The 25,656-nt window shown below is 40.8% G+C and overlaps 1 protein-coding gene across 2 annotated transcripts in view; it reads left to right on the plus strand.

Moving 5' to 3' along the window:
- RSF1 (remodeling and spacing factor 1) overlaps positions 1-9,443 on the plus strand; it is a 167,764-nt gene extending 158,321 nt beyond the window's left edge. For both annotated transcript variants that reach the window (XM_010365781.2, XM_010365782.2), the window contains exon 16: positions 1,903-9,443. In XM_010365781.2, the coding sequence (XP_010364083.2) occupies positions 1,903-2,477 (575 nt within the window). In that variant the 3' untranslated portion in view covers positions 2,478-9,443. The remainder of the gene's footprint in view (positions 1-1,902) is intronic.
- Positions 9,444-25,656: the final 16,213 nt, after the last annotated feature.

Below are 25,656 nucleotides of genomic sequence, written 5' to 3' on the forward strand. Positions count from 1 at the left end.
AAACCATCCCACATTTTGAGCAAAGGAGTGATATGATCTGACTTAGGTTTTAATTTGCTGTGGTAGCTGTGTTATGAATAGATTGAAGGGGGCCAGGGCAGAAGCTAGAAGACCCATTGGGAAGTTATTGTAATAGTCCAGATGAGAGATGATGGAGGGTAGAACTGGGTCAGTAGCAGTAAAGGGGCGAAAGCAGTCACATTAGGGATATGTTTTAAAGTGAGACCGAAAGGATTTACTGTTGGGTTGGGTGAGAGAAAGAAAATAATCAAGGATGACTGAGAAATTGGAGGAGCAATTGTGAAAAACTAAGATGGTAGAGACCACAGTGCTGCAGGATTAAGGAGAAAATTTAGGAGTCCAGTTTGAGACACATCATTTGAGAGGCCTGCTTAGAGATATCCAAGCCTAGATGACGAGTAGGCAGTTTGATACACTAGTCTGGAATTCAGTGGTTGCCTAAAATAAATATGGAAGCTGTTAGCACATAGATGACATGCCAAGTTGTGAGACTAGGTGAGCTCTTCTAAAATGGAAGTAGAGTCATCTTCAGTATCCATTGGGGATTGGTTTCAGGATCCCCGCAGATACCAAAATCCTTGGATTTACAAGTCTGTCCTATAAAATGGTGTCATATTTGCATATAACCTACCCATATCCTCCATATACTTTAATCTTTAGAATAGTTAAAATATCTGATACAATGTAAATGCTATATAATTGTTATACTGTATTGTTTAGTGAATGACAAGAAAAAAGTCTATGTATGTTCAGTTCAGACACTACCATCTATTTTTTTCCTGAATGTTTTCCATCTGCAGTTGGTTAAATTCATGGATAGGGAGGCCCAACTGTATAGACAAAGAAGAGAAGACAATTAAGACTACCAAGGGTGTCTGATAACTAAGATGAGAACTGGCACAGTGTTTAAGATGTACAGAGTTGGGTGTCCAGTTTGAATCTTTCCTTATCAGCATGTCGACATGATAACCTAATTTGTGTACTAGTGGGAAGGAGTTTCTTAGTTTGTAACTAACCTATCTTCATTTAATTCAAGCATTATCAGACATCTTCCCCAAGAAATCTGCTGTTGGCCAGGCACAGTGGCTCACACCTGTAATCCCAACACTTTAGGAGGCCAAGGTGGGCAGATCACTTGAGGCCAGGAGTTCGAGACCAGTCTGGCCAACATGGTGAAACCCCGTCTTTACTAAAAATGTAAAGAAATTAGCTGGATGTGGCAGCACACATGCCTGTAATCACAGCTCCTCGGGAGGCTGAGGCAGGAGAATTGCTTGAACCTGGGAGGCAGAGGTTGCAGTCAGCCAAGTTTGCGCCACTATGCTCCAGCCTGGGAGACAGAGTGAGACTCCGTCTCAAAAAATAAAGTAGGCCAGGTGCGGTGGCTCATGCCTGTAATCCCAGTACTTTGGGAGGCCGAGGCAGATGGATCACAAAGTCAGGAGTTCGAGACCAGCCTGGCTAACATAGTGAAACCCCCGTCTCTACTAAAAATAAAAAAAGATAGCCTGGTGTGGTGGCAGGCACCTGTAATCCCAGCTACTTGGGAGGCTGAGGCAGGAGAATGGCTTGAACCTGGGAGGTGGAGGTTATAGTGAGCCAAGATCATGCCATTGTACTCTAGCCTGGGCGACAGTGCGAGACTTGGTCTCAAAAAAAAAAAAAAAAGAAAATATTCTCTAAAATCATAAATAAAGTATACCATGAATCATTTTGGGCACTGTTGTGGGACTGAGAAGAGAGAAATCAGGCCAATTATCGAAAGGACATTTTTATGTACAAGCAATTCTGAAAGGACGTGGTGAATATGGGGAGGAAAAGGAGAATTAAATTCGTTTATGGTTACCCATGCCAATGGCTTAAATGTGCTGTTTATTCTAGAGAGCTATTTGTCCAAGAACTCTGAAGATGACGAGCTAGCTAAAGAATCAAAGCGGTCAGTTCGAAAGCGGGGCCGAAGCACAGATGAGTATTCAGAAGCAGATGAGGAGGAGGAGGAAGAGGAAGGCAAACCATCCCGCAAACGGCTACACCGGATTGAAACGGATGAAGAGGAGAGTTGTGACAATGCTCATGGAGATGCAAATCAGCCTGCCCATGACAGCCAGCCTAGGGTCCTGCCCTCAGAACAAGAGAGCACCAAGAAGCCCTACCGGATAGAAAGTGATGAGGAAGAGGACTTTGAAAATGTAGGCAAAGTGGGGAGCCCATTGGACTATAGCTTAGTGGACTTACCTTCAACCAATGGACAGAGTCCTGGCAAAGCCATTGAGAACTTGATTGGCAAGCCTACTGAGAAGTCTCAGACCCCCAAGGACAACAGCACAGCCAGTGCAAGCCTAGCCTCCAATGGGACAAGTGGTGGGCAGGAGGCAGGAGCACCAGAAGAGGAGGAAGATGAGCTTTTGAGAGTGACTGACCTTGTTGATTATGTCTGTAACAGTGAACAGTTATAAGACTTTTTTTCCATTTTTGTGCTAATTTATTCCACGGTAGCTCTCACACCAGCGGGCCAGTTATTAAAAGCTGTTTAATTTTTCCTAGAAAACTCCACTACAGAATGACTTTTTAGAAGAAAAATTTCAACAAATCCTGAAGTCTTTCTGTGAAGTGACCAGTTTTGAACTCTGAAGACAAATAATTGCTGTAAATTCCTTTTGATTTTCTTTTTCCAGGTTCATGGTCCTTGGTAATTTCATTCATGGAAAAAAATCTTATTATAATAACAACAAAGATTTGTATATTTTTGACTTTATATTTCCTGAGCTCTCCTGACTTTGTGAAAAAGGGTGGATGAGAATGCATTCCGAATCTGTGAGGGCCCAAAACAGAATTTAGGGGTGGGAGAAAGCACTTGTGCTTTAGCTTTTTCATATTAAATATATATTATATTTAAACATTCATGGCATAGATGATGATTTACAGACAATTTAAAAGTTCAAGTCTGTACTGTTACAGTTTGAGAATTGTAGATAACATCATACATAAGTCATTTAGTAACAGCCTTTGTGAAATCAACTTGTTTACTATTGGAGATAACCACACTTAATAAAGAAGAGACAGTGAAAGTACCATCATAATTAACCTAAATGTCTGTTATAGCAGAGTTTCTTGTTTTTAAAAAAATAAAATCATCTGAAAAGCATTTGTACAGTAAAATGTATAATGAAGCTTTGCCAACCAGACTGTGCTAGCAACACATTTTTTTAAATAGCTTTATGCAGTGGTAATAAGGTGGCCTCAAATATATTATGTCTGATGGAGAGTTATTAGTGAAATGGATGTGGTCTTTCTTAAGGCCTGGGTGGACCGTAAACTTTGCCAATAGTATAACTCTTGTCTTCTGGCCACTTGATGTTTAAATATCTGAAATATCATTTTGAAAAAATACATCTATATATAACATACATGAAGAGATGCTAAGCTGACAGTGATATTTTAGCACATTTGAAGACTGGGAAGAGATTTTCAGGTGAATTTTAACTGGTCTATTCTTGCCCTTAGTATCTACTTCAAATTGAAGTCTACAAACAAAGCAGTTCCTTTGGGAGGTTTTTAGTTTGAGTTTTAGCGTGTGTGCATATGTGTATGTGTGTGTGTGTGTGTGTGTGTGCGTGTGCATATGCGTGTGTGTTGGAATTTCCTATCTGCCTGGATATATTAGCAGAGTTTGAATGTAGTTTTGGCCTTTGGCCGTTAGACTTCTATTAAAATTCTTTAATAGTCATACAACCAACATAGAGTTGAATGAGAACTGCCGATGTAATTAATAGGCATGACATCCATTTCAAACATCTCAACACTTTAAAGAAAAGCCCTTTGTTTCAAAAAAAAGGGTTTGTAACTAACTAAATACCTAACATGTAATTGACACTAAAATATGAACTTTGTCTTATTTAGTTTCTGTTATAGCTGTAAAACTTCAGGCAGAGCCATAACATTGTACAGAGTGTAGCACTTGTGATTAAACCTAGCCTGTTAAATCCTGAAACCTTCAACCATTACTTCTGTGAATACTTTTGCCCTGGGATTTGGGTTTTTCTGTTCCAGTGTTGTGTCTGTTGCCGGCAATGGACACACCATATCTGCTGCTGGCCCAAGGAACGTCATTAATTTTTCTTTCCAAATTAAATATTATGTGCTAGTCAGTATATAGTAAAGCACTTCTCTTTTTTATTACTAAAAAGCTGGCATTAGATTTGCATTATAAATACCTCTCTAGGAACTTTATACTCCTTTTCCTTCTTCAACAGCTATTGCCCTTAAATCCTATCTTTTGGCCTTGAAAGTTTATAGCTATTGTTTTTCAGTTGTTCGTTGTTTTGTTTTGTTTCACTTTAGTTCTGTAGTACCTGCCCATTAATATTTTTGCTTTGATTCTAGCAATGTGTATGTATCTGTATAAAAAATAAAATAATGAAAGCAGCCTAAAAATAGGATGCACCAGTAGCATGTGGTTCCAAGTAAGTTGTGATTTTTATTTTGAGACAGTGTTCCACTGGAAGGGAGGGAAGGGCTTACATTCACAGACAGTAAAGCAGGACTGTGGAAGGAGCTGCATTCACTTACAGTCTCCTTTCCAGCTAGGTTTGTTTTATTTATTTGCAAGTCAGCTAAGAATTAACCTTTTAAACTATCTAAAACAGGCCAGCAATATAAAGATTTCTACCAGTGCAAGGTAAGTGGTTTGAATGTACAGGTGCCCTTTCCTGCCACCCAGTCTCACCCCACCATTTTAGTCCTGCAGCTGGGTAAAGCCACTATTGTGTGGAAACTCTCCCATGTGCCCTGTCTCTACCTCTGGACACACCAGCTCCTCCTTCCACCTATTAGTTCTATTCCTCAGTTAAGCCAAGTGATCAGAAGTAGTATTAAATTGGTAGATAATTTTAACAGGATGCCTAATGTGAAATAAGGAGTTATTTTTACTCTTCTACTGTAGAAAGCCTAAGGTAATTTTTACCATTGCAAAGACTGAGTATTCCATTTGTAAATGTCCCACTGACATGGGTTTAGAGACCACTTGTGCTGCCTGATGTTTACCAAACTTGAATAAGTGTTTTGTCAACTTGATAGTGAATGTACCCCTTCTCATCTTATATTTTGATTAAATCAATTAACTATAGGTCATCTACCAAGAATGTAATCCAGGCAGTTGATAAAACTAATTATTATGCAGATTGATTATTGATTATTAAATTTTGAGCAGTGCAAAAACAGTTCTGCTGCTTGGAGTTCGAATTCAGTCCCTCAAAGAGTTTATGATCACTGAAGTACACTCTGAAGGTATTCTGAAGAAGTTAAAAAAAAAATTCAGAAAACGAAATGTTCTGTATACAAAGACAATACAGTCCCTACGAACTGCAGAAAGTATAGGAAAGCAGTAATTGATCTAGAGTTTAGATAGACAGTCTTGGATCTTTTTTAGAGCACTAACCATGGATTTAGACTCAATAGCTGCTACGTAGTAGAGCCCTTTAATAATTTAATCCCCCCTTTTTGAAATTCAAACTGGACTCCCAAACTCTAGACTGTAGCAAATGTATTAAAGGGAGATGTAGATTAACATTCAGTATATTCAGTTTGCAATTTCTGTAAAGGTCTGAAAACTAGTCAGCTTTTCACAAAGCAGAAACTTTGAACTGAAATATATGTGAAAAGGACTCAGACTGAAAACATTTTGGTTTTGTACATCAGTGCTGATAAAATAGTGTTTTAGCGTAAAACATTTTCCATCATTGGCACATTACTGCAAAATGATGGCAGAGATATTTTCAAGAATGTACATCAAGTTGTATTTCCTCGACATCCTTTTTTCAATTGTTCAAGGTTACAGATTCAGAGGATAAAGGAGAGTTTCATTTAGAATAAATTCATGTCTACTGGTAATTTATATAAAAGTGACCTGCCCAAGAACCAAAAACTTTAAATGCTAATGAAGCTTTTGAAAATTTTTAAACAAATTAATTTTAAAAGGGTGTTACACATATCCAGTTTTACTTTTTGGTTGACGAAATGCATCCTATAATATATATTTGAGCAAAGTACATACATTAAGAAAAACGTGGACATTTACTTGTTTAACTTAATAGTCAAAATGATGAGGAAATGTTAGCTGTTTTTAAGTGGGATTGATGGAATGTCCTTTGTCACAAGGAATGCCATTTTAGCTTGTTTGTGGGCATACGAGATGTTAACCATTCGCTAGTTCTACCACACAACTGTAAAGAACCTAATGAATCTACAAGTTTAACATTCAGAAAAAGCTAGGAACTCCGCTCTTCACTAACACAGTGGAACAGGTCCATTATTCAAGGTGATGCCTCACAGCTATAGAACAACTATTCAGAGACCCAGAGTGAAATGGTACATGTGTATTTGTGTGTGTGTGCACACGCACACACTTCAGATAAGTACCAGAAGAAATAAAAATGAATCCATCATTAACTATTGAAAGAAGATGGCTGCATTGCAACAGATATAAATATTATAAATATCATTTAATTACAGAAAATCTAGGCAACAGTTTCTCCTGAAGTTTGACGTTCTCAAAATACCTTCCTCATTCTCCAAGAAGCAGAGAATGCCAAGGCTGCATATCTGCTGTAATCTACCTAGCCCTCTTCTGCTTAATATCCATTATTGAATCTTCTTAGATTAAAATCCATTCCTATTTTATCTACCTTTCCCAAAGTATGTACCTGTAAACCTACCTTGGAAGTGGCAAGTTAACTGATTTTTTTGTGTCGTTTTTATACCAATCCTTAAGGTCAAAGCCTTTTGCTATCAATGTATTTAAACTGAGTTGCTATGTGTTCACTTAATTTGTTTTCAAAATATTTTGCTCCAACTTAAATTATCTTTTAACATCTTTTGAGTGCCAAGAATTACTAAGTAACTGTAATATGTTGAACAGAGTAATTCCCAATGTAAGCAAGGAATCATAAGCCAAAATGTAATGAGCTTAGTATATAACCACTTTAGCTTATACACTCACCACTTTTTGTATTCATTCATGCAAACCCTCCTGGAAGTCAATTAGAATAGGATCCCATTTGTGGACTTTTTTTCCTCCTTTTGGACACCTGAGCACAATTTTTTTTTTTCATTTCATATTTATGCCACTTTGGAAAATTCAGTAAACCCAATTCTGGCACATTGTAATGGTTTCAGTTAATGAAGATGTTATTTTTATTTTAATAACTTTAAAATATTACTATCCTATACGTAAGTTATATGAGAGGGCATAACAATAGATGAGTAGAAATTTATTAAATTTCTTGGATATTTTGAATGAGAAAAAACATTTTTAAAGGAATTTTTTTTTCCTTTTTTGTCCAAACCGGTACAAGCTAGAAAGTTTGCTAAGGACTGAATACTTGCCTTGTGCTTTTTGCCACTGGATGATGTAAGTTAAGAATGGAATTGTTAATTCTAAGTATATATTTTCTTGACTTTCATCAGTTTCTAAAGAAATCTAATTTAAGTGTTTTGCGGTTTTATTTGATCTGTATTTATTGAGTTTTGGTCATAGACCAGCAGCTTGCATGTCATGCTCATGAACAGCCAGAACACAGTTATTGGGGAACTTCATGGCTCAAAACCTTCTGAATCATTTAACTTATTTTGTATGTTGCAAAAAAAAAGTTTATTTTGCTTGAGAGTCACCTTTTTTTTTTTAAATAACTGTACAGCTTTTAAGGGATGGGAGGTGGGAAAATACCCTAAAATAGGATGTAGATTTTTTTACAATTGTGTTTATGCTAGATCATCTACAGGTGCATTATGTAATTAAACCTAAAATTGTTTAAAAATTTGTGCCATGTCTTTTTCATTCCCCTGCCCTTTAGCAGAATTGGTGCATGTCAACTGCTATGTGGACAAGCCTTGAAATTAATAGAGTAACAAGCCCTGTCTCCAAAGCTTTAAGGTCACTGCATGAAAATTGTCTACACAGACACACACACACACACACACACACAGATCTAGCTTATATTAGTAAATGGATTTTCAGGATCAGAACAGCTACAATAGCCCAGATTTGGCTGTTAACAGCATATTCTTATAGGGCATGATTTTTGTGATTCCTAACTAGGGTATTCTCAATGTTAGTCTGGTGTTCTATTCTCTTTCAAAGTAGCTTCTTGATGATGGTATCTGTTGTAGCTTGCCCAAACCTGCCATGAGGTTTTGTGTACACTTGGAAAGGGTATGTCCTATGCTAAGATAGGGGTAGAGCAAGGCTTGATTTTAATCTATTCATATAAAAGAAGGAAAAAAACAGAATTGCTCTATTTGGTTATTCAGTGGACTTAATTCCACAGGAATAGTTGTCTGCTGAAGCGTGGCAACAAGGGAAGTCAAATTCAAATTTCAGTTCCCTCCTTATTTGCTAAGTATTTTGAAATCTTGTAGAACTTCTGATTCTAGCACAGTCTTTTACATGGCACGTTTTACCATGGTATATTCACAGCTTCGTTTAAATGTCAGTGCTTTTTCCCATCTCATAATTTTGCCATTCTAATTTCTCACCTTTGTAGTACAAGTGTATTCTTGAAAATAATTAAATTCATCTAAGTGTGTCATAATTTCTATCAAAGCTATATTCATGTTTTGCCAGCGTCAGTTTTTTGCTGTCCTCATTCAGAAGGAAAGCCTGGGGATCATGAGTTTCCATGTGAAGAATACAAATTCCAGATAAAAATTTGTAAATGGTATCTTTTAGAATTTTGATTTGAAGTAATAGCTGGAATTCAGGGACTGTCTGATCAAAATGTCTCTTGAATTTTCCAGCATGCTTATATGAAATGCTTTATTTTCCTATGCGTTAAAAAATGTATTCCTGGAATAGGTTCTCAGAATGCTTTATTTGGTTTCTAGAAGATGAGATTTAAAGCAGAAGCTCCAAGATTAGCATATAACTCTTGAGGTAATCAGGGCCGTGCTGTTAGTCAAATAGAAGCTGGAGTGCTCTCTGTCACATAATATACTGCATGTGTGTGGGGGCGGGGGGGCAGGGAAGATCAGAAAACTGGAAATGTAATTCTGGTAACACACAAAGTAAATTGTGCATTAAAAGTATGGGAATTCTTGGTAGCTTAAAGCTTCAGGGGTTAACTTCAGTGTATGAACACCTAGTGTGTTAGAATTGCAGTGCATAGTTGTTTAAATACAATATTCCTTGTAAGTGACAACCAAAATATATTGTGGCTGGTGCCAAGATTTTTGTTAATGAAATGTTCAGTGTCTCACTACAGTCTGATCAGAACTCTTGGTGTTATAAACCAGGCCTAAAGCCATTTTATAGCTATTGGCCTAATTGTGTAACTTTTTCTTTCAAAATGTTTTATTATAATACTTCTGTCATTTCTTTCACTTAATATGTCAATTGTCATAATAAAAATTTAAATTTGAATTATTTAGCATGATGTGTTTGCAAACTTAGCTTATTTTAAATTTTGTGGCACATGGAACAAATTGTCTGTAGCAGTTCATGATGGTTAAAATTTATCATCCAGGCCTAGATAAATTGTTCTCCCACTATCTGGAAAGTAAACGTACAAGTGCATTAGTTTCCCTAAAATAATTTTTAAGGCTATTTGCCAACTAGACAAATATAGATATTAGAAAACTATTATTGATTTCTATCTTTAGCCTCTGGAAAACTAATACATTATAGAGGCTGTGGACTTGTTCTGTGTGGTCCCATAGGAGCACAGAACTAGACCAGAGGGCAGAAGCCATAGGGCAAAAGTTTTCCAGTCATTCTGTGGAAGAAACTTAGTTCTCTAATAATAAACAAGCTTGGAAGTGAATTATTAGGAATAGGGGATGTTTAGAAGTCCAAACATCCACACATTGATCCACACATTTAAAAATGGATTAGACCAAGTGACCAACGGGTCCTTCCAACCCCGAGTAGGCTTCTCAACTCCAAATGATTTGACAGTTTTTATTTACTCTTGAAATACAGTAAAATTCACACTGAGCTTGCTTTTTTACCAACAAACTAGCAGAGTATTTGTGATTCTGATTGAAAATATTAACTAGGTAAAGAACTTTTGAAGAATTTCACCTAGTGGAGTAAAACTTGGTCTGTGCTAGCAAGAAAATGGCTAGTTACAATGCTAAATTTATTTGAAATTTTCACTTTAAGAGAATCAGTCAAATAACGTGAGCCACCGTGCCCGACCAGCCCATTTCTTTGTCAGATTATGAGACCAGAAGATGTAGAACAGTTCTTTTCTTTTACAAATAGAATTAGTGTACTATTCTGTGATTCTTTAGTAGAGGCAGAATTATAAAAAGTAATGAAAATATTCTGTTGAAATTAGATGTCGGAACCCTTTTGGGTGAGATTAATGCTTGTGTCATTTTGATTCTTAGTGAGTTTGCATGAGCTCTTTAGGGTCCTAAAAGTCTAAATGAGTATCAAAGAGAAGGGACACTCTAAGAGGATGTAACTGGACATTGCAACATGAGTTTAGTCAAATCCCAAATGAAGTCAGCTGGGAACCTACTAGTATTGATATCGGCCACCTATGGCTTCCTTGCCCATTTCAGAGCCGCTTTACCCACATTTAAGCACCTATCTTTCTCCCTAACCCTGTCTCCGAGGAGGTATCTTCTTTTTGCAGTACCTTGTCTGCCTGTGTCCTTTTTATTACCGCCTCTGGGTTTTCACGTCTTACTTCTCTATCTCTGATCTCCATTATTGACACACACTCCTCTCTAAATAAAGTTCTCCCTATTGTGGAAGACAAAAGTTTGATCCTATCTCTGGTTTGATACCCTTCCCAGTTACTTCTTATTTAACTTCCAGTCTTTAAAATAAATAGACTATGGAAAACCCTAAACTGTATTTGGAAATTATTACTGAAATGTCAGAAATTCCTAAGAGAAACTCCAGAAAACAAGCCACCATCTCAGCAACATACTTTGTTATCATGAACAACTGTTACAGAAAGCTGAAACTTAGAGCAGGAATGTGATTCCTCCCTTTTACCTGCACTCGGCTTCATGTTTTCCTGTTGAATGTAATGTGGATTTTGTTTTCTCTTTGACATTATTGCTTGCTAGTGGGACACCAGTAATTGCACTGTGAACTCACAAAACCAAATAGCTCTTACTCTACCATTTAGAACCAAAAAGTTAGAGGAAGTACTTCACTAATGATGGTGGAACCTTATTTGAACCTGTACTGTCCCTAGCTTCAGCCATAAAAGATTTTCTGTAGTAACAACAAAGAAAGGTAAGCTGGCTCAATGCTATTAGGTTGGCGCAAAAGTAATTGCAGTTTCCGCTATATATAATACATTTTATAAATTTTTTTAAAAGGCAAAAACTGCCTTTTTTTTTTTTTTTTTTTTTGGAGACAGAATCTCTCTTTGTCGCTCGGGCTGGAGTGCAGTGGTGCAATCTTGGCTCACTGCAGCCTCCGCCTCCCAGGTTCAAGGGGTTCTCCTGCCGCAGCCTGCCAAATAGCTGGGATTACAGGCGTGTGAGCCACCATGCCTAGCTAATTTCTTTGTATTTTTAGTAGAGACCGGGTTTCACCACGTTGGCCAGGCTGGTCTCGAATTCCTGACCTCAGGTGATCCACCTGCCTCGGCCTCCCAAAGTGCTGGGATTACAGGCGTGAGCCACCATGTCTGGCCTAATAATTAGTTTTGCACCAACCTAATAGAAAATCAGAAAGTTGGCTTCAGATTCAGAATAATGCAGAAGTAGGGCTAGAATTTTACTGGCCAATGCTGTGAGCAGAACCAAGAGAGTACCAGAGAGCCAAGGATGAAAGGCAAGGATCTCCCGGGTGCAATGGCTCGTGCATGTAATCCCAGCACTTTGGGAGGCTGAGATGGGAGGATCACTTGACGTTGTAAGTGATGATGATGAGTGGTCACTCCAGCCTGAGCGACAGAGCGAGACTCCATCTCAAAAAAAAAAAAAAGAAAGAAAAGAAAAAGAAAAAGGCAAGGATCCACAAGCAGGAAAAGTGTATCAGAGAGGAGAGATGGAATGCTAAGAAGCCGTCTTTAAGATGACTTTCCCCTTTTTGACATAGCCACTTTTTCTTTCTTTCTTTCTTTCTTCTTTCTTTCTTTCTTTCTTTCTTTCTTTCTTTCTTTCTTTCTTTTCTTTTCTTTTCTTTCTTCCTTTCTTCCTTTCTTTTTTCCTTTCTTCCTTTCTTCCTTTCTCTCCTTCCCTCTTCTTTCCTCTCTCTCTCTCTCTCTCTCTCTCTCTCTCTCTCTCCCCCCCCGCTTCTTTCTGATGGAGTCTCACTCTGTCGCCCAGGCTGCAGTGGGTGCCATCTCAGCTCACTGCAACCTCCACCTCCCGGGTTCAAGTGATTCTCCTGCCTCAGTCTCCCAAGTAGCTGGGACTACAGTCGTCCGCCACCACACCCAGCTAATTATTTGTATTTTTAGTAGAGACAGGGTTTCACTGTGTTAGCCAGGATGGTCTCGATCTCCTGACCTATTATCCGCCTGCTTGGGCCTGCCAAAGTGCTGGGATCACATGCATGAGCCACCGCACCCGGCCGACATAGCCACTTTTAATAATCTGGATGTGCTTACATGACGATATCCAAAAGAACTTGTAAGTTTTATTTATAAAAGTTTTTTGTTGGCCGCGCGCGGTGGCTCACGCCTGTAATCCCAGCACTTTGGGATGCTGAGGCGGGAGGATCACGAGGTCAGGAGATCAAGACCATCCTGGCTAACATGATGAAACCCCATCTCTACTAAAAATACAAAAAATTAGCCGGGCATGGTGGTGGCGGGCGCCTGTAGTCCCAGCTACTCGGGAGGCTGAGGCAGGAGAATGGCGTGAACCTGGGAGGCGGAGCTTGCAGTGAGCCGAAATTGCCCCACTGCACTCCAGCCTGGGCGACAGAGTGAGACTCCCTCTCAAAAAAAAAAAAGTTTCTTGTTTTTTATTGAGATAATTCACATACCATAAAGTCCACCATTATAAAGTGTACAATTCAGTGGTCTTTAGTGTTACCGGTAGAGGGTCTTGACTGCAAGTTGTCCAGGTTCTTGGCGTTTTGAACAAAGAATTGGAGAAAACACCCAGCAAAGCAAAGAAAGAATGAAGCAACAAAAGAAGGAAAGCAGGAATTTATTGAAAATGAAAGTATACTCTACAGTGTGGAAGCTGGAGGAGCAGCGACTCAAGGGCCCGCATGCAGAATCTTCTCGGGTCCGAGTACTCCCTAGAGGTTTTCTTTCTTTCTTTCTTTCTTTTTTTTTTTTTTTTGAGACAGAGTCTCGCTCTGTCACCCAGGCTGGAGTGCAGTGGCCGGATCTCAGCTCACTGCAAGCTCCGCCTGCCGGGTTCACGCCATTCTCCTGGCTCAGCCTCCCGAGTAGCTGGGACTACAGGCGCCCGCCGCCTCGCCCGGCTAGTTTTTTGTATTTTTAGTAGAGACGGGGTTTCACCGTGTTAGCCAGGATGGTCTCGATCTCCTGACCTCGTGATCCACCCGTCTCGGCCTCCCAAAGTGCTGGGATTACAGGCTTGAGCCACCACGCCCAGCCCTCCCTAGAGGTTTTCTATTGGCCACTTGATGCTCACCTCATGTAAATAAAGTGGTAGCCCTCAATTGGTCTGATTAGTTGTGGAAAACAACTAATCAAAGACTGAAGTGGAGGATACAAAGATCACACTCCTTTTTTTGCAACCAGTGAGAGAGGCTAAGGTAAAGTTAGAAAGTTGCAAACGAAGACAGACCGGCAAACAGTCTGATTGGTTTCCAGCAGCCAGTTTCCCAACTGCCCAGCAGAAAAGGTGGGGGCGTTGCAAAGGGAGTAGCCTCTGGTCCTTTTGTTACTTAGGCTGTGAAAAGTTAGAGTTTTCTTTTCAATTTGGTTCTAAGAAGTCTGTATGAAACGGCCTTAGGTTCCCTGCCTCCAGACCCTATTCTCCTGCCTCATCTAGCATATTTGCAAGGTTGTCACCAACCTAAAAACGCCCTACTAGTGACTAGTGACCTATTTCCTCCCTAGTCCCTGTCAAGTACTATTACTTTCTATCTCTACAAATGTGCTTCTTCTTGACCTTTCATATAAATAGGGTCACACTGTGTAGCCCTTGCGGATCTAACGTCTGTTATTTAACATGTTTTCAAGGTTCATCATGTTATAGCATAAGTTAGTACTTCATTCTGTTTTACGCATGAATAATATTCTACTGTATGGATATGCCACATTGTTTATCCATCAGTTGAACATTTGAGTAATTTCCATTCTGAGGCTATGAATGGTCAGGGCTATGAGGAATAATAAACATTCATGTACAAGCTTTGTGTGGGCATGCATGTTTTTCATTCTTGAGTACATACCTAGGAGTGGAATTGCTGGATCATATGACAACTCTATGTTTAACTTTTGAAGAACTTTGAACCTGTTTTACACAGTGCCTGCACCTTTTTACATTCCCATTAGCAATGCACAAGGGTTCCAATTTCTTCACATCAACAATGTTTGTTATTGACAGTCTCTTTATTATGGCCATTCTAGGGGATATGAAGTAGTATCTCATTGTGATTTTGATTTGCATTTCCTAATGATTAATGATGTTGAGCATCTTCTCATGTGCTTACTGGCTGCTCATATATTTTCTTTGTAGAAATGTCCATTTAAATCATTTGCCTGTATTTATGATCAGGAATGGTGGCTTATACTTGTAATCCCAGCCCTTTGGGAGGCCAAGGCAGGAAGATTGCTTGAGGCCAGGAGTCTGAGACCAGCCTAGGCAACATAGTGAGATCCCATTGACAAACACAAAATTTTTTTTTAATTAGTCAAACATGGTGGTATGTACCTGTAGTCCCAGCAGTTTAGGAGGCTAAGGCAGGAGGATCACTTGAGCCCAGGAGTTCCAGGCTGCAGTGAGCCATGATCACACCACTGCGCTCTGGCCTGCGTGACAGAGCAAGATGCCCTCTCTTTAAAAAAAAAAAAAAAAAAAAAAAAAAAAAAGAGGCCAGGCACAGTGCCTCACTCTAATCTCAGTACAGCACTACCAAGGTGGGAGGATCACTTGAGACCAGGAGTTTCAGGTAACAGTAAGCTATGATAGCACCACTATACTACAGCCTGGGTGACAGAGCAACATCCTGTCTTTACCAAAAAAACAAAAATAAATCCTCTGCTCCCCCCGCTTTTTTTTTTTTTTGGCTTTTTTTCATGGAAATGTCCCAAAAGCCTCTACCCATTTTTAATTGAGCTATCTGTCTTTGTATTGTTGAGCTATAAGTAAATACCTGCTGAATTCTGAATACCAGACCTTTCCCAAATATATGATTTGCAATATTTTCTATGATTCTGATACATCACTTTCTTGATGGTGTCCTTTGATACACAAAGAATTTTTAACTTTGCCGGTGTCCAATTTCTGGGGTTTTTTTTCCTTTGGTTGCCTGTGCTTGATGTTAGAGATCTGAGAAAACACTGCATAAGTCAATATCTTGAAGATTTACATTTTATGTTTTCTTTAAGAGTTTTATAGGTTTAGCTTTTTTTTTTTTTTTTTTTTTTTTTTGAGACAGGGTCTTGTTCTGTCACCCAGGCTGGAGTGCAGTGGTGCGATCTGGCTCACTACAACCTCCGCCTCTTGGGTTCAAGCAGTTCTCATGCCAACAACCTCCAAGTAGCTGGGATTAACAGGCGTGAGCCACCACACCTGACCCAATTGGTTTAACTCTTTTTTCTTTTTCTTTTTTTTTCTGAGACGGAGTTTTGCTCTTGTTGCCCAGGCTAGAGTGCAATTGCACAATCTTGGCTCACTGCAACCTCCGCCTCCCAAGTTCAAGCAATTCTCCTACCTCAGCTTTCTGAGCAGCTGGGACTACAGGCATGCACCACCATGCCCAGCTAATTTTGTATTTTTAGTAGAGACGGGGTTTCTCCATGTTGGTCAGGCTGGTCTCGAACTCCCAACCTCAGATGATCCACCCACCTTGGCCTCCCAAAGTGCTGGGAAGTTTAACTCTTAAGTTTAGGCCTTAGATCCCTTCTGAGTTATTTTTGTATATGATGAGAGGTAAGGATCCAAATTCATTCTTTTGCATGTAGTTAAACAGTTGTCTAAGCACCATTTATTGAAAATACTATTCTTGGCCAGTTGCAGTGGCTTATGCTTGTAATCCCAACACTTTAGGAGGCCAGGGTAGGCAGATTGCTTGAGCTCAGGAGTTCAAGACCAGACTGGGCAACATGGCTAAATGCTGTCTTTAGAAAGCAACAACAACAACAGCAACAATTAGCCGGGTGTGGTGGTGCACGCCTAAGGTTCCAGCTACTCAGGAGGCTGAGATGGGAGAATTGCTTGAACCCAGGAGGCGGAGGTTGCAGTGAGCTGAGATTGTACCACTGCACTCCACCCTGTCTTAAAAAATTAAAAAGAAAAGAAAATATACTATTTTTTCCTTAATTTAATTATCTTGACCTCCTTGTCAAAAATCTATTGACCCTAAATGTATGGATTTACTTCTGGATTCTCACTTTGGTTCCATTGAGCTATACATCTGTCCTTATTCTACTACTACACAGTCTTGATCACTGTAGCTTCTTACTAAGATACAAAATCAGGAAATGTAAGTCCTTCAATTTGGCTCCTTTTTTTATTCAAGACTGTTTTAACTATTCTGGGCTCCTTAAATTTCCATGTGAATTTTAGGTTCCATTTGTCAATTTCTGTGAAAAAAGGCAGCTGGAATTTTTATATAGATCGCGTTTGTTGGTTTGTTTGTTTATTTGGAGATGGAGTTTCACTCTTGTTGCCCAGGCTGGAGTGCAATGGCGCAATCTCAGCTCACCTCAACCTCTGCCTCCTGGGTTCATGCAATTCTCCTGCCTCAGCCTCCTGAGTAGCTAGGATTACAGGTGCGCACGACCATGCCCAGCTAATTTTTGTATTTTTAGTAGAGATGGTTTCACTATGTTGGCCAGGCTGGTCGTCAATGCCTGACCTCAAATGATCCACCCACTTCAGCCTCCCAAAGTGCTGGGATTACAAGTGTAAGCCACTGTACCCAGCCAAATTTCATTTTTGTATTGTTCATTGCTAGTGTACAGAAATACAACTGTAGTCCCAGCTACTCAGAGGGCTGAGGCAGGAGGACTGCTTGAACCAAGGAGTTCAAGGCCAGCCTGGGCAACATAGCAAGACCCCATCTCTAGAAAAAAAAAAAAAAGCTAAGCAGGAAATAAATACTATTGTTTTATTTTGTTTTCTTTTAGATGGAGTTTTGCTCTTATTGCCTAGGCTGGAGTGCAATGGTGCAGTCTTCGCTCACTGCAACCTCTGCCTCCCAGGTTCAAGTGATTCTCCTGCTTTAGCCTCCTAAGTAGCTGGGATTACAGGCATGCACCACCATGTTCAGCTAGTTTGTATTTTTAGTAGAGATGGGGTTACACTGTGTTGGTCAGGTTGGTCTCCATCTTCTGACCTCAGGTGATCCACCCACCTCGACCTCCCAAAGTGCTGGGATCACAGGTGTGAGCCACCACGCCTGGCCTAAATACAATTGATTTTTACTTAGGAATAAACTTAACTAAGCAGATGAAAGATTTGTGTACCGACTGCTGTCAAACAAACAAACAAAAAATAATAATAAGGGTTGATGAGGACATGCCCAAACTGGAATCCCTGAGCATTGTTGGCAGGAGTGTAAAATGGTGCAGCTGCTGTGGAAAACAATACAGAGGTACAGCAGTTCCTCAAAAATGTTTAAACACAATTATCATGTGATCCAGCAATTTTGCTTCTTGGCAAACATCGAAAAGAACTGAAAGCAGACTTTCAAAGGGGTATCTGTTTTTCTGGTTGTGTGTGTGTGTTTTCTGCTTTTTTGGTTTTTGAGACAGAGTTGGTTCAGGCTGGAGTGCAATGGTGTGATCTCAGCTCACTGCGTCCTCCACCTCCTGGGTTCAAGTGATTCTCCTGCCTCAGCCTCCGGAGTAGCTAGGATTACAGGAGTGTGCCACCACACCCAGCTAATTTTTGTATTTTTAATAGAGACGGGGGTTCACCATGTTGGCTAGGCTGGTCCCGAACTCCTGACCTTGTGATCCACCCACCTCAGCCTCCCAAAGTGCTGGAATTACAGGTGTGAGCCACCACGCCCGGCCCTGAGTTTTGTATATTGATTTTGTAACCTGTAACCTTGCTGAACTTTATTTAGCTCTAATAATTTTTCTGATGTGGATTCCCTTAAGATTTTCTAGATACAAGATAATGTCATCTGTGACTAGAGATAGATGGATTCCTTTTATTTATTTTTCTTGCCTAATTGCCTGCTAGAACCTCCAGTACAACGAAGAAACAGCGAAAATGGGCACCCTTCTGTTGTTCGTGATCCTGGGTGAAAACATTCAGTGTTTCACAATTAAGTATGAAGTTAGCTGAGGGTTCTCATAGATGTCTTTTATCTGATTGAGGATATTACCTTCGTCTCCTAATTTTTTAGTTTGCAAGTCTTTTTATCATGAAAGGGAGTTGGATTTTGTCAAATGTTTTTTCTGTATCCATTGAGATGGTTATATGGCTTCTCCCTTTAGTAATACGTGTATTACATTAATTTTCATATGTTCAATCAATCTTCCATTCCTGGGATAAATCTCACTTGGTTATTGTGTCAGGAATCTCCCAGATCACTCCAGGATCAATGATTCACCAGGAGGACTGACAGCTGTCATTTATTACAGTGAAAAGATAAAAAACAAAATCAGCAAAGGGACATGGCCCATGGGCAGACAGGAGGTAATTAAGTACATGCTTCCAAAGGTCCTCTCTCAGACGAGTCACACAAGACTCAATTATGACAACACATGTGAAAAGTTACCTACCTATGCAGCTCACTAGAGGCTTGGGGCAAGTTTTTGTTGGGGAGCCAGTCACACAAACACCATTTTGCCTAACGCATACCAAAATTTCAGACCTCCAGAAGGAAAGCACATGTTCAGCATAAGCCATGTTGTTTGCACAGACACAGGGCACAGTGAGCCCCTCTTAGAGCCAGGGTAGTAGGAATCGTCTCAAAATCAAAGTTCCCAGGCACTAGTGAAGGGCTAAGCTTGTAAGCAGGTCTTTCTAAGGATAAGTATTCTCAGGCTTGCTATAATATTCTTTTTTTTTGCACAATCCAACCTCTTGGCCCTTATCTAAGAGCAAAAGACACCTTATTGTAAAAGAGTTTATAATAATTAGGGCACTGCAAAACAGAATACGCATTAGTCAGGCAGTACAGGTTAATAGAGTGCCCAATGCGGCCTCCCACCAATGGGGCCTCTAACCCTAGGGTTTCCACTCTAGTTTGAAATAATTCAGCTCAGGTCAGGCACGGTGGCTCATGCCTATAATCCCAGGACTTTGGGAGGCTGAGGCAGTTGCTTGAGCCCAGAAATTTGAGAGCAGCCTGGACAACATGGCAAAACCTGGTCTCTACAAAAAATACAAAAGTTAGCTGGGCGTTGTGGTGTGTGCCTGTGCTCCCAGCTACTTGGGACGTTGAGGTGGGAGGATTGCTTAAGCCCAGGAGGTCAAGGCTACAGTGAGCCATGATAGAGCCACTGTACTCTAGTCTGGATGGAATGAGATCCTGTCTTTAAAAATAAAATAAAATAAAGTAAAGTAAAATAAAATAATTCACCTCAGTTCTTGATATCAGAGGTGCTGCAGTCAGTTCCTGTGTTTTTTTTTTGGTTTTTTTTTTCCTCTGAGACGGAGTCTCGCTGTCTCCCAGGGCTGGAGTGCGGTGGCACTATCTCGGCTCACTACAAACTCCGCCTCCCAGGTTCACACCATCCTCCTGCCTCAGCCTCCTGAGTAGCTGGGACTACAGGCGCCCACCCCCACGCCCAGCTAATTTTTCATATTTTTAGTAGAGACGGGTTTCACCATGTTAGCCTGAATGGTCTGGATCTCCTGACCTTGTGATCCGCCTGCCTTAGCCTCCCAAAGTGCTGGGACTACAGGCGTGAGCCACCACATCCGACCAGTTCCAAACAGTTTTACTTGTCCTTGACATCAATTCATCAGTCTCACGAGTGTGGATGACATCTGTAAGCGTTCTGCCTGGAAAGCTGAGGAGCGGGGACCACCCTTGCTGTCTCAAAGTCAGCTCTATCAGCTGTGATCATAGGCTTAGAAGTCAGTTTGAATAAAAGGTGCTCAAAGCAGCTCGGAAAGGCAGCATGGGAAGTTTTTGTTCAGTACGAGAGGAAAGCTTCCAGAAACAACTCTGAAAAACAAGAACATCAATTCCCTTCTTGCCCTTGCCCTCAACCAGGCCTCCCCAGGTGCTGGGGCTCTGTTTTCTTCCACGGTTACAAAATCAGTGTGTTCCATTCAGTCAGTGATCAATATCTTACATTTATTTCATCCCATATTCTTACCCAGACCTTTTGTCTGGAGGAGTTGTATGTAAGAAGGACAAAAGAATTTTCACAGATATTATAGAACAGTTTCTTAACATCTAAATAAAGAAAAAAAATAAAATGAAGAATAAGAATAAAAATAAAGACAAAAATAAATGAAAAAAATAGAAAAAGAATTTTCACAGAAAAATATTTTTATACAACTTAATGAGAAAGACACATCATGTTCAGAAGTTGGTCAGGACAACATCCTGAATTTTCTGGCATTTTCAAAATGGGTTTATTTAACTTCTCAGCCCTTTAATCCTGATTATCCAGTGAGCATCCTAGAAAAGCCTTGCTTTACTGAAGACAGCGGCATTTTACAATCAAGCTGCACTTAGGTTTGTGTACCAGGAAAAAGATGAGAAAAGTAGGGTTACGGTATCATCAATCCATTGTTGCAAGCTGCAAATAATTAGGAAATTCAAGCACAAGTTAACAGTAGTGAGGCATTCCCGAGAAAGGGTTGAGTCTAATCTGTCAGAGGGCTCATACTGTTTGTGATGTGCCCTCCCCTAAGTTGCAGCTTTTGGTAGGAATCACACATTAGGAATGCAATCAGTCTCTGCATCCAAAATATAGAGATGATGAGTAATTTAATTTCACACAATCTCATCGGACAATAAACACTTTCTTGTAGGTATCTGCAAGTGACCCAGATGGACCAGCCAGCTTCCCTGATGTTATCACAATTAATGGCCCCACAAAGGACTGTCCTAAATCTGCAATGGTCTATGAGTGGAAGAGCTGTTTTTGAGCATATGTCTGCTTTCAGTTCAGCACAGCTCATGTTCAGACTGAAACAGGCCCATTACAGACAGTATCCAGTTTTATGTAGTGTCAGTTCCAAGCAATTAAGGTCTGTGAATTCAGGATAACATAAAAGCCAATAGCTTTTCTTCAGCACCAGCAAAGTCAATATGCTTCAGGACCAGAAAACTGTGTTCCAAATCTAAGTGACAATCAGGACTCTACTTACCCTTTTTGTCTTATTAGTCTTATAGTCCAAAATGACCCACTTAAAAATCACACATTGGCTGGGCACGGTGGCTCATGCCTGTAATCCCAGCACTTTGGGAGGCTGAGGCAGGCGGATCATCTGAGGTCAGGAATTCGAGACAAGCCTGGCCAACATGGTGAAACCCCGTCCCTACTGAAAATATAAAATTACCCGGGCATGGTGGCTCTTGTCTGTAATCCCAGCTACTTGGGAGGCTGAGGCAGAAAAATCACTTAAACCTGGGAGGCGGAGGTTGCAGTGAGCTGAGATTATGCCATTGCACTCCAGCCTGGGCAACAAGACTAAAACTCTGTCTCAAAAAAAAAAAAAAAAATCACATATCAGGCCAGAAAATCATCTGTCTCTTAAGGGTCAGATGTCTGATTTCACAAAAGCTTATTACCAAAATAAAAAATGCTTTTGAAACTCCAAAAGTGTATCTCTCTGGAGATTGTCTGTCTTTTCATGCTGTCTCCCGTTTTCCTGAAGCTCTAATAAGCAAAAATTACAGTATAAATAATCAGTTATGGGCCGGGCGTGGTGGCTTATGCCTATAATACCAGCAGTTTAGGAGGCCGAGGCAGGCGGATCACCTGAGGTCAGGAGTTCGAGACCAGCATAACTAACATGGTGAAACCCCATCTCTACTAAAAATACAAAAAAAATTAGCCGGGTATAGTGGTGGGCGCCTGTCATCCCAGTTACTCGGGAGGCTGAGGCAGGCGAATCGCTTGAACCTGGGAGGCGGTGGTTGCAGTGAGCCAAGACACGCCACTGCACTCCAACCTGGGCAACAGAGCGAGACTCTGTCTCAAAAAAAAAAAAAAAAAAAAAAATCAGTTATGGAGAATTGTTCTGTTTCCAGTACTCAATGAGCTTATATTCTGACATGCCCACAAAAAGCAAGGTTTTGACCACAAAATGAGTTCATTAAGTCATTTCACTAATGCGTTTTCTTTTTTTCTTCTTTAATTTTTATTATCATTCCCTTCTTTTCACAGGTATTGATCATTAACATGTCGTCTTTGCAGCTTTCTATGATTGGAATGGTTCCTCTAGCATTTATGAAATTACAAGCATATAGGTGGGCGTGGTGGCTCACGCCTGTAATTCCAGCACTTTGGGAGGCTGAGGCAGGTGGATCACATGAGATCAGGAGTTTGAGACCAGCCTGATCAACATGGAGAAACCCTGTCTCTACTAAAAATACAAAATTAGCCGGGCGTGGTGGCACATGCCTGTAATCCCAGCTACTCGGGAGGCTGAGGCAGGAGAATTGCTTGAACCCAGGAGGCGGAGGTTGCAGTGAGCCGAGATTGTGCCATTGCACTCCAGCCTGGGCTACAAGAGTGAAACTCCGTCTCGAACAAACAAACAAACAAACAAATAAATTATAAGCATATAACATTTTACATCAATGTTTATACATTCAGACATAACAGCCACAAAATATGAAACCATGTTTTTAAATTCCCCATTTTGTTGCTCTCACTGCAAATTTACTCAAACCTCAGTAGTAAATTCAGCATTTACAGGGTTAACATTTGAGTTGCCAGAGAAGATTCTGGCTGGAATCTAAGGAGTGGGCATGGAAGGTCTGCTGCATCAGTGGCAGCAGCTAGACTGAAGAAAGAGTCGGTATTCTTCTCCTTCTGGTTTGTCTAAAATTTTACTGTAGCCCTGGACACTGGATGTTATCTTTTCCCCACCGCCGGAAGAGAGGTTATTTTTTCCACCTGAAAGACAGAACGAATATGAAAGATATCATCCGGACTGCATCCCTCCCCAACCCTGTGTTAGCCTGAAGAGCCAAAAGCAGCCAGGGGTTCCAGTAAGGCAAATCTCCTAGAGTTGGAGTTGGAGCTACCATTTTAAAATTCCATAGGTAAATTTTGCCCCTCACAACAGAGCTTCAGCTGTTTTATTATGCCATGGATAATTCCATAGCCACCCAGGCACCAAAGGTTCGTCATACCCTATTCTCCTTCATCTTGCCTCTACCCAGACAGTGCGCGGACCACATATCATTGAGTCAGACTCATTCTAGTGAATTTCACTTTTGACACGTACTGTGTCAGGGTCATCAAGACAACTCTTAGGATGGACAGGAGGATGCTAGGAGTCAGCATATAATCATACTCATGCTATTTGTCTTAGACAATGGGTGAGAAGGTGTTCTTTTACAAAGTAGCCAGGCATGGTGGCTCACATCAGTAATCCCAGAATTTTGGGAGGCAAGGTGGAAGGATCACCTGAGCCCAGGAGTTTGAGACCAGTCTGGGCAACATAGTGAGTCTTGCTTCTAACCCCAAGCTGTCATTATTCATTCCTGGGCATTATTCATTCCTAGGAATGGACTTTGGGAGGAACTTAGTTTTTGTCTGTAGTTTAGAACAAAGACAGTAACAGCCCTTTCCCGAAACAAACCCCCTTCTTGCCTGGGGACTAGACTGCCTTTATAGTACTAACAGATTAGCCAAAAGATCAATTCTGACCCTCTCCAAATTGCTCCTGGGGATAATATCACTATTGTAAGGCCTAAGATCTGTGCTTGAGATGTTTTGCAGACCCTGCACTTGATGGATCAGCTGGCACCACCCAGATCAATAAACTGGCGCATCTGATCTTGTGGCCCCCACCCAGGAACTGACTCAACACAAGAAGACAGCTTGGACTCCCTATGATTTCATCTCTGACCCACTCCTGACTCACTGGCACCCCATACCCACCAAATTATCCTTAAAAACTGATCCCTGGCCAGTGTGGTGGCTCATACCTATAATCCCAGCACTGTAGTTCGAGACCAGCCTGGCAGTATGGTGAAACCTCATCTCTACTGAAAACACAAAAATTAGCTGGGTATGGTGGCACACCTCTGTAGTCCCAGCTACCCAGGAGGCTGAGGCAGGAGAATCTTGAACCGAGAGGCGGAGGCTTCAGTGAACCGAGATTGCCCCACTGCACTCCAGCCTGGGGGACAGAGTGAGACTCTGTCTTAAAAGAAAGAAAGGAAAAATAAATAAATAAATAAAAACACAGAGCCTTAGATTTTGAGAAGGATCTATCGACTTTCAGTTCCTGGGGTTCCATGAAGAAAACAGAGATTTTTCCCAAAACAGATTGTGTGGCACCTTCTCTGTTTTTCCCAAGGAGTTTCAGGCTGTTAGAAGCTATCTTAGAGCCTTTCATGCATGCATTGAGTGGCAAGAAAAAATGGAGAAAAATAATTCAGTTGACTGAGAAGAAAAAACTTCTTTTTAGAACAACAAGATCCAAGACCAAAAAAAAAAACATAAAAGCCTTTTAAATATACCTATTGGATATCCACTTCTTTTTTGAGATGGAGTCTCACTCTGTCTCCCAGGTTGGAGTGCGGTGGTGCAGTCTCAGCTCACTGTAGCCTCTGCCTCTCAGATTCAAGTGATTTTCTTGCCTCAATCTCCCGAGTAGCGGGGACCACAGGCCTGCAATGCTACACCTGGCTGATTTTTGTATTTTTTGTAGAGACGAGGTTTCACCATGTTGCCCAGGCTGGTCTCGAACTCCTGGGCTCATGTGATACTCCTGCTTCAGCCTCCCAAAGTGCTGGGATTACAGCCGGGAGCCACTGCTCCTGGCAGATATCCACTTTTAATTAAGCTGACTTTTAACCATAGTGCTCTTTTTAAAATCCTCTTAAATCTCTTATTACCTGACTAGCCATGCCAAGTGGCCAACATTTCTGGATTTTGAACTTTACCAAAGGTAACCTCCCAGATGTTTAGAGAGAAGAAAATTCAAGAAGGGAACCCCAAAGTTGTTCATGCAGAGGAAGAGAATTAACAAATGATAAAGTTTACACAGGCCGGGTGTGGTGGCTCACGCCTGTAATCCCAGCACTTTGGGAGTCCAAGGCAGGCGGATCACGAGATCAGGAGTTCGAGACCAGCCTGTCCAACATGGTGAAACCCTGTCTCTACTAAAAATACAAAAAACTTAGCCAGGCATGGTGGTGGGCACCTGTAATCCCAGCTACTTGGGTGGCTGCATCAGGAGAATCTCTTGAACCCAGGAGGTGGAGTTTACAGTGAGCCAAGATCACACCACTGTACTCCAGCCTGGGCAACAGAGCAAGACTCCGTCTCAAAAAAAAAAAGAAAAAAAAAAGTCACACAAATATCACCCAGAAAGTATTCATACCCTAAGCCAGGAATTGTACTCAGGCCA

Source organism: Rhinopithecus roxellana, chromosome 15 (assembly GCF_007565055.1).
Source record: "Rhinopithecus roxellana isolate Shanxi Qingling chromosome 15, ASM756505v1, whole genome shotgun sequence".
Classification (NCBI taxonomy): Eukaryota; Metazoa; Chordata; class Mammalia; order Primates; family Cercopithecidae; genus Rhinopithecus; species Rhinopithecus roxellana.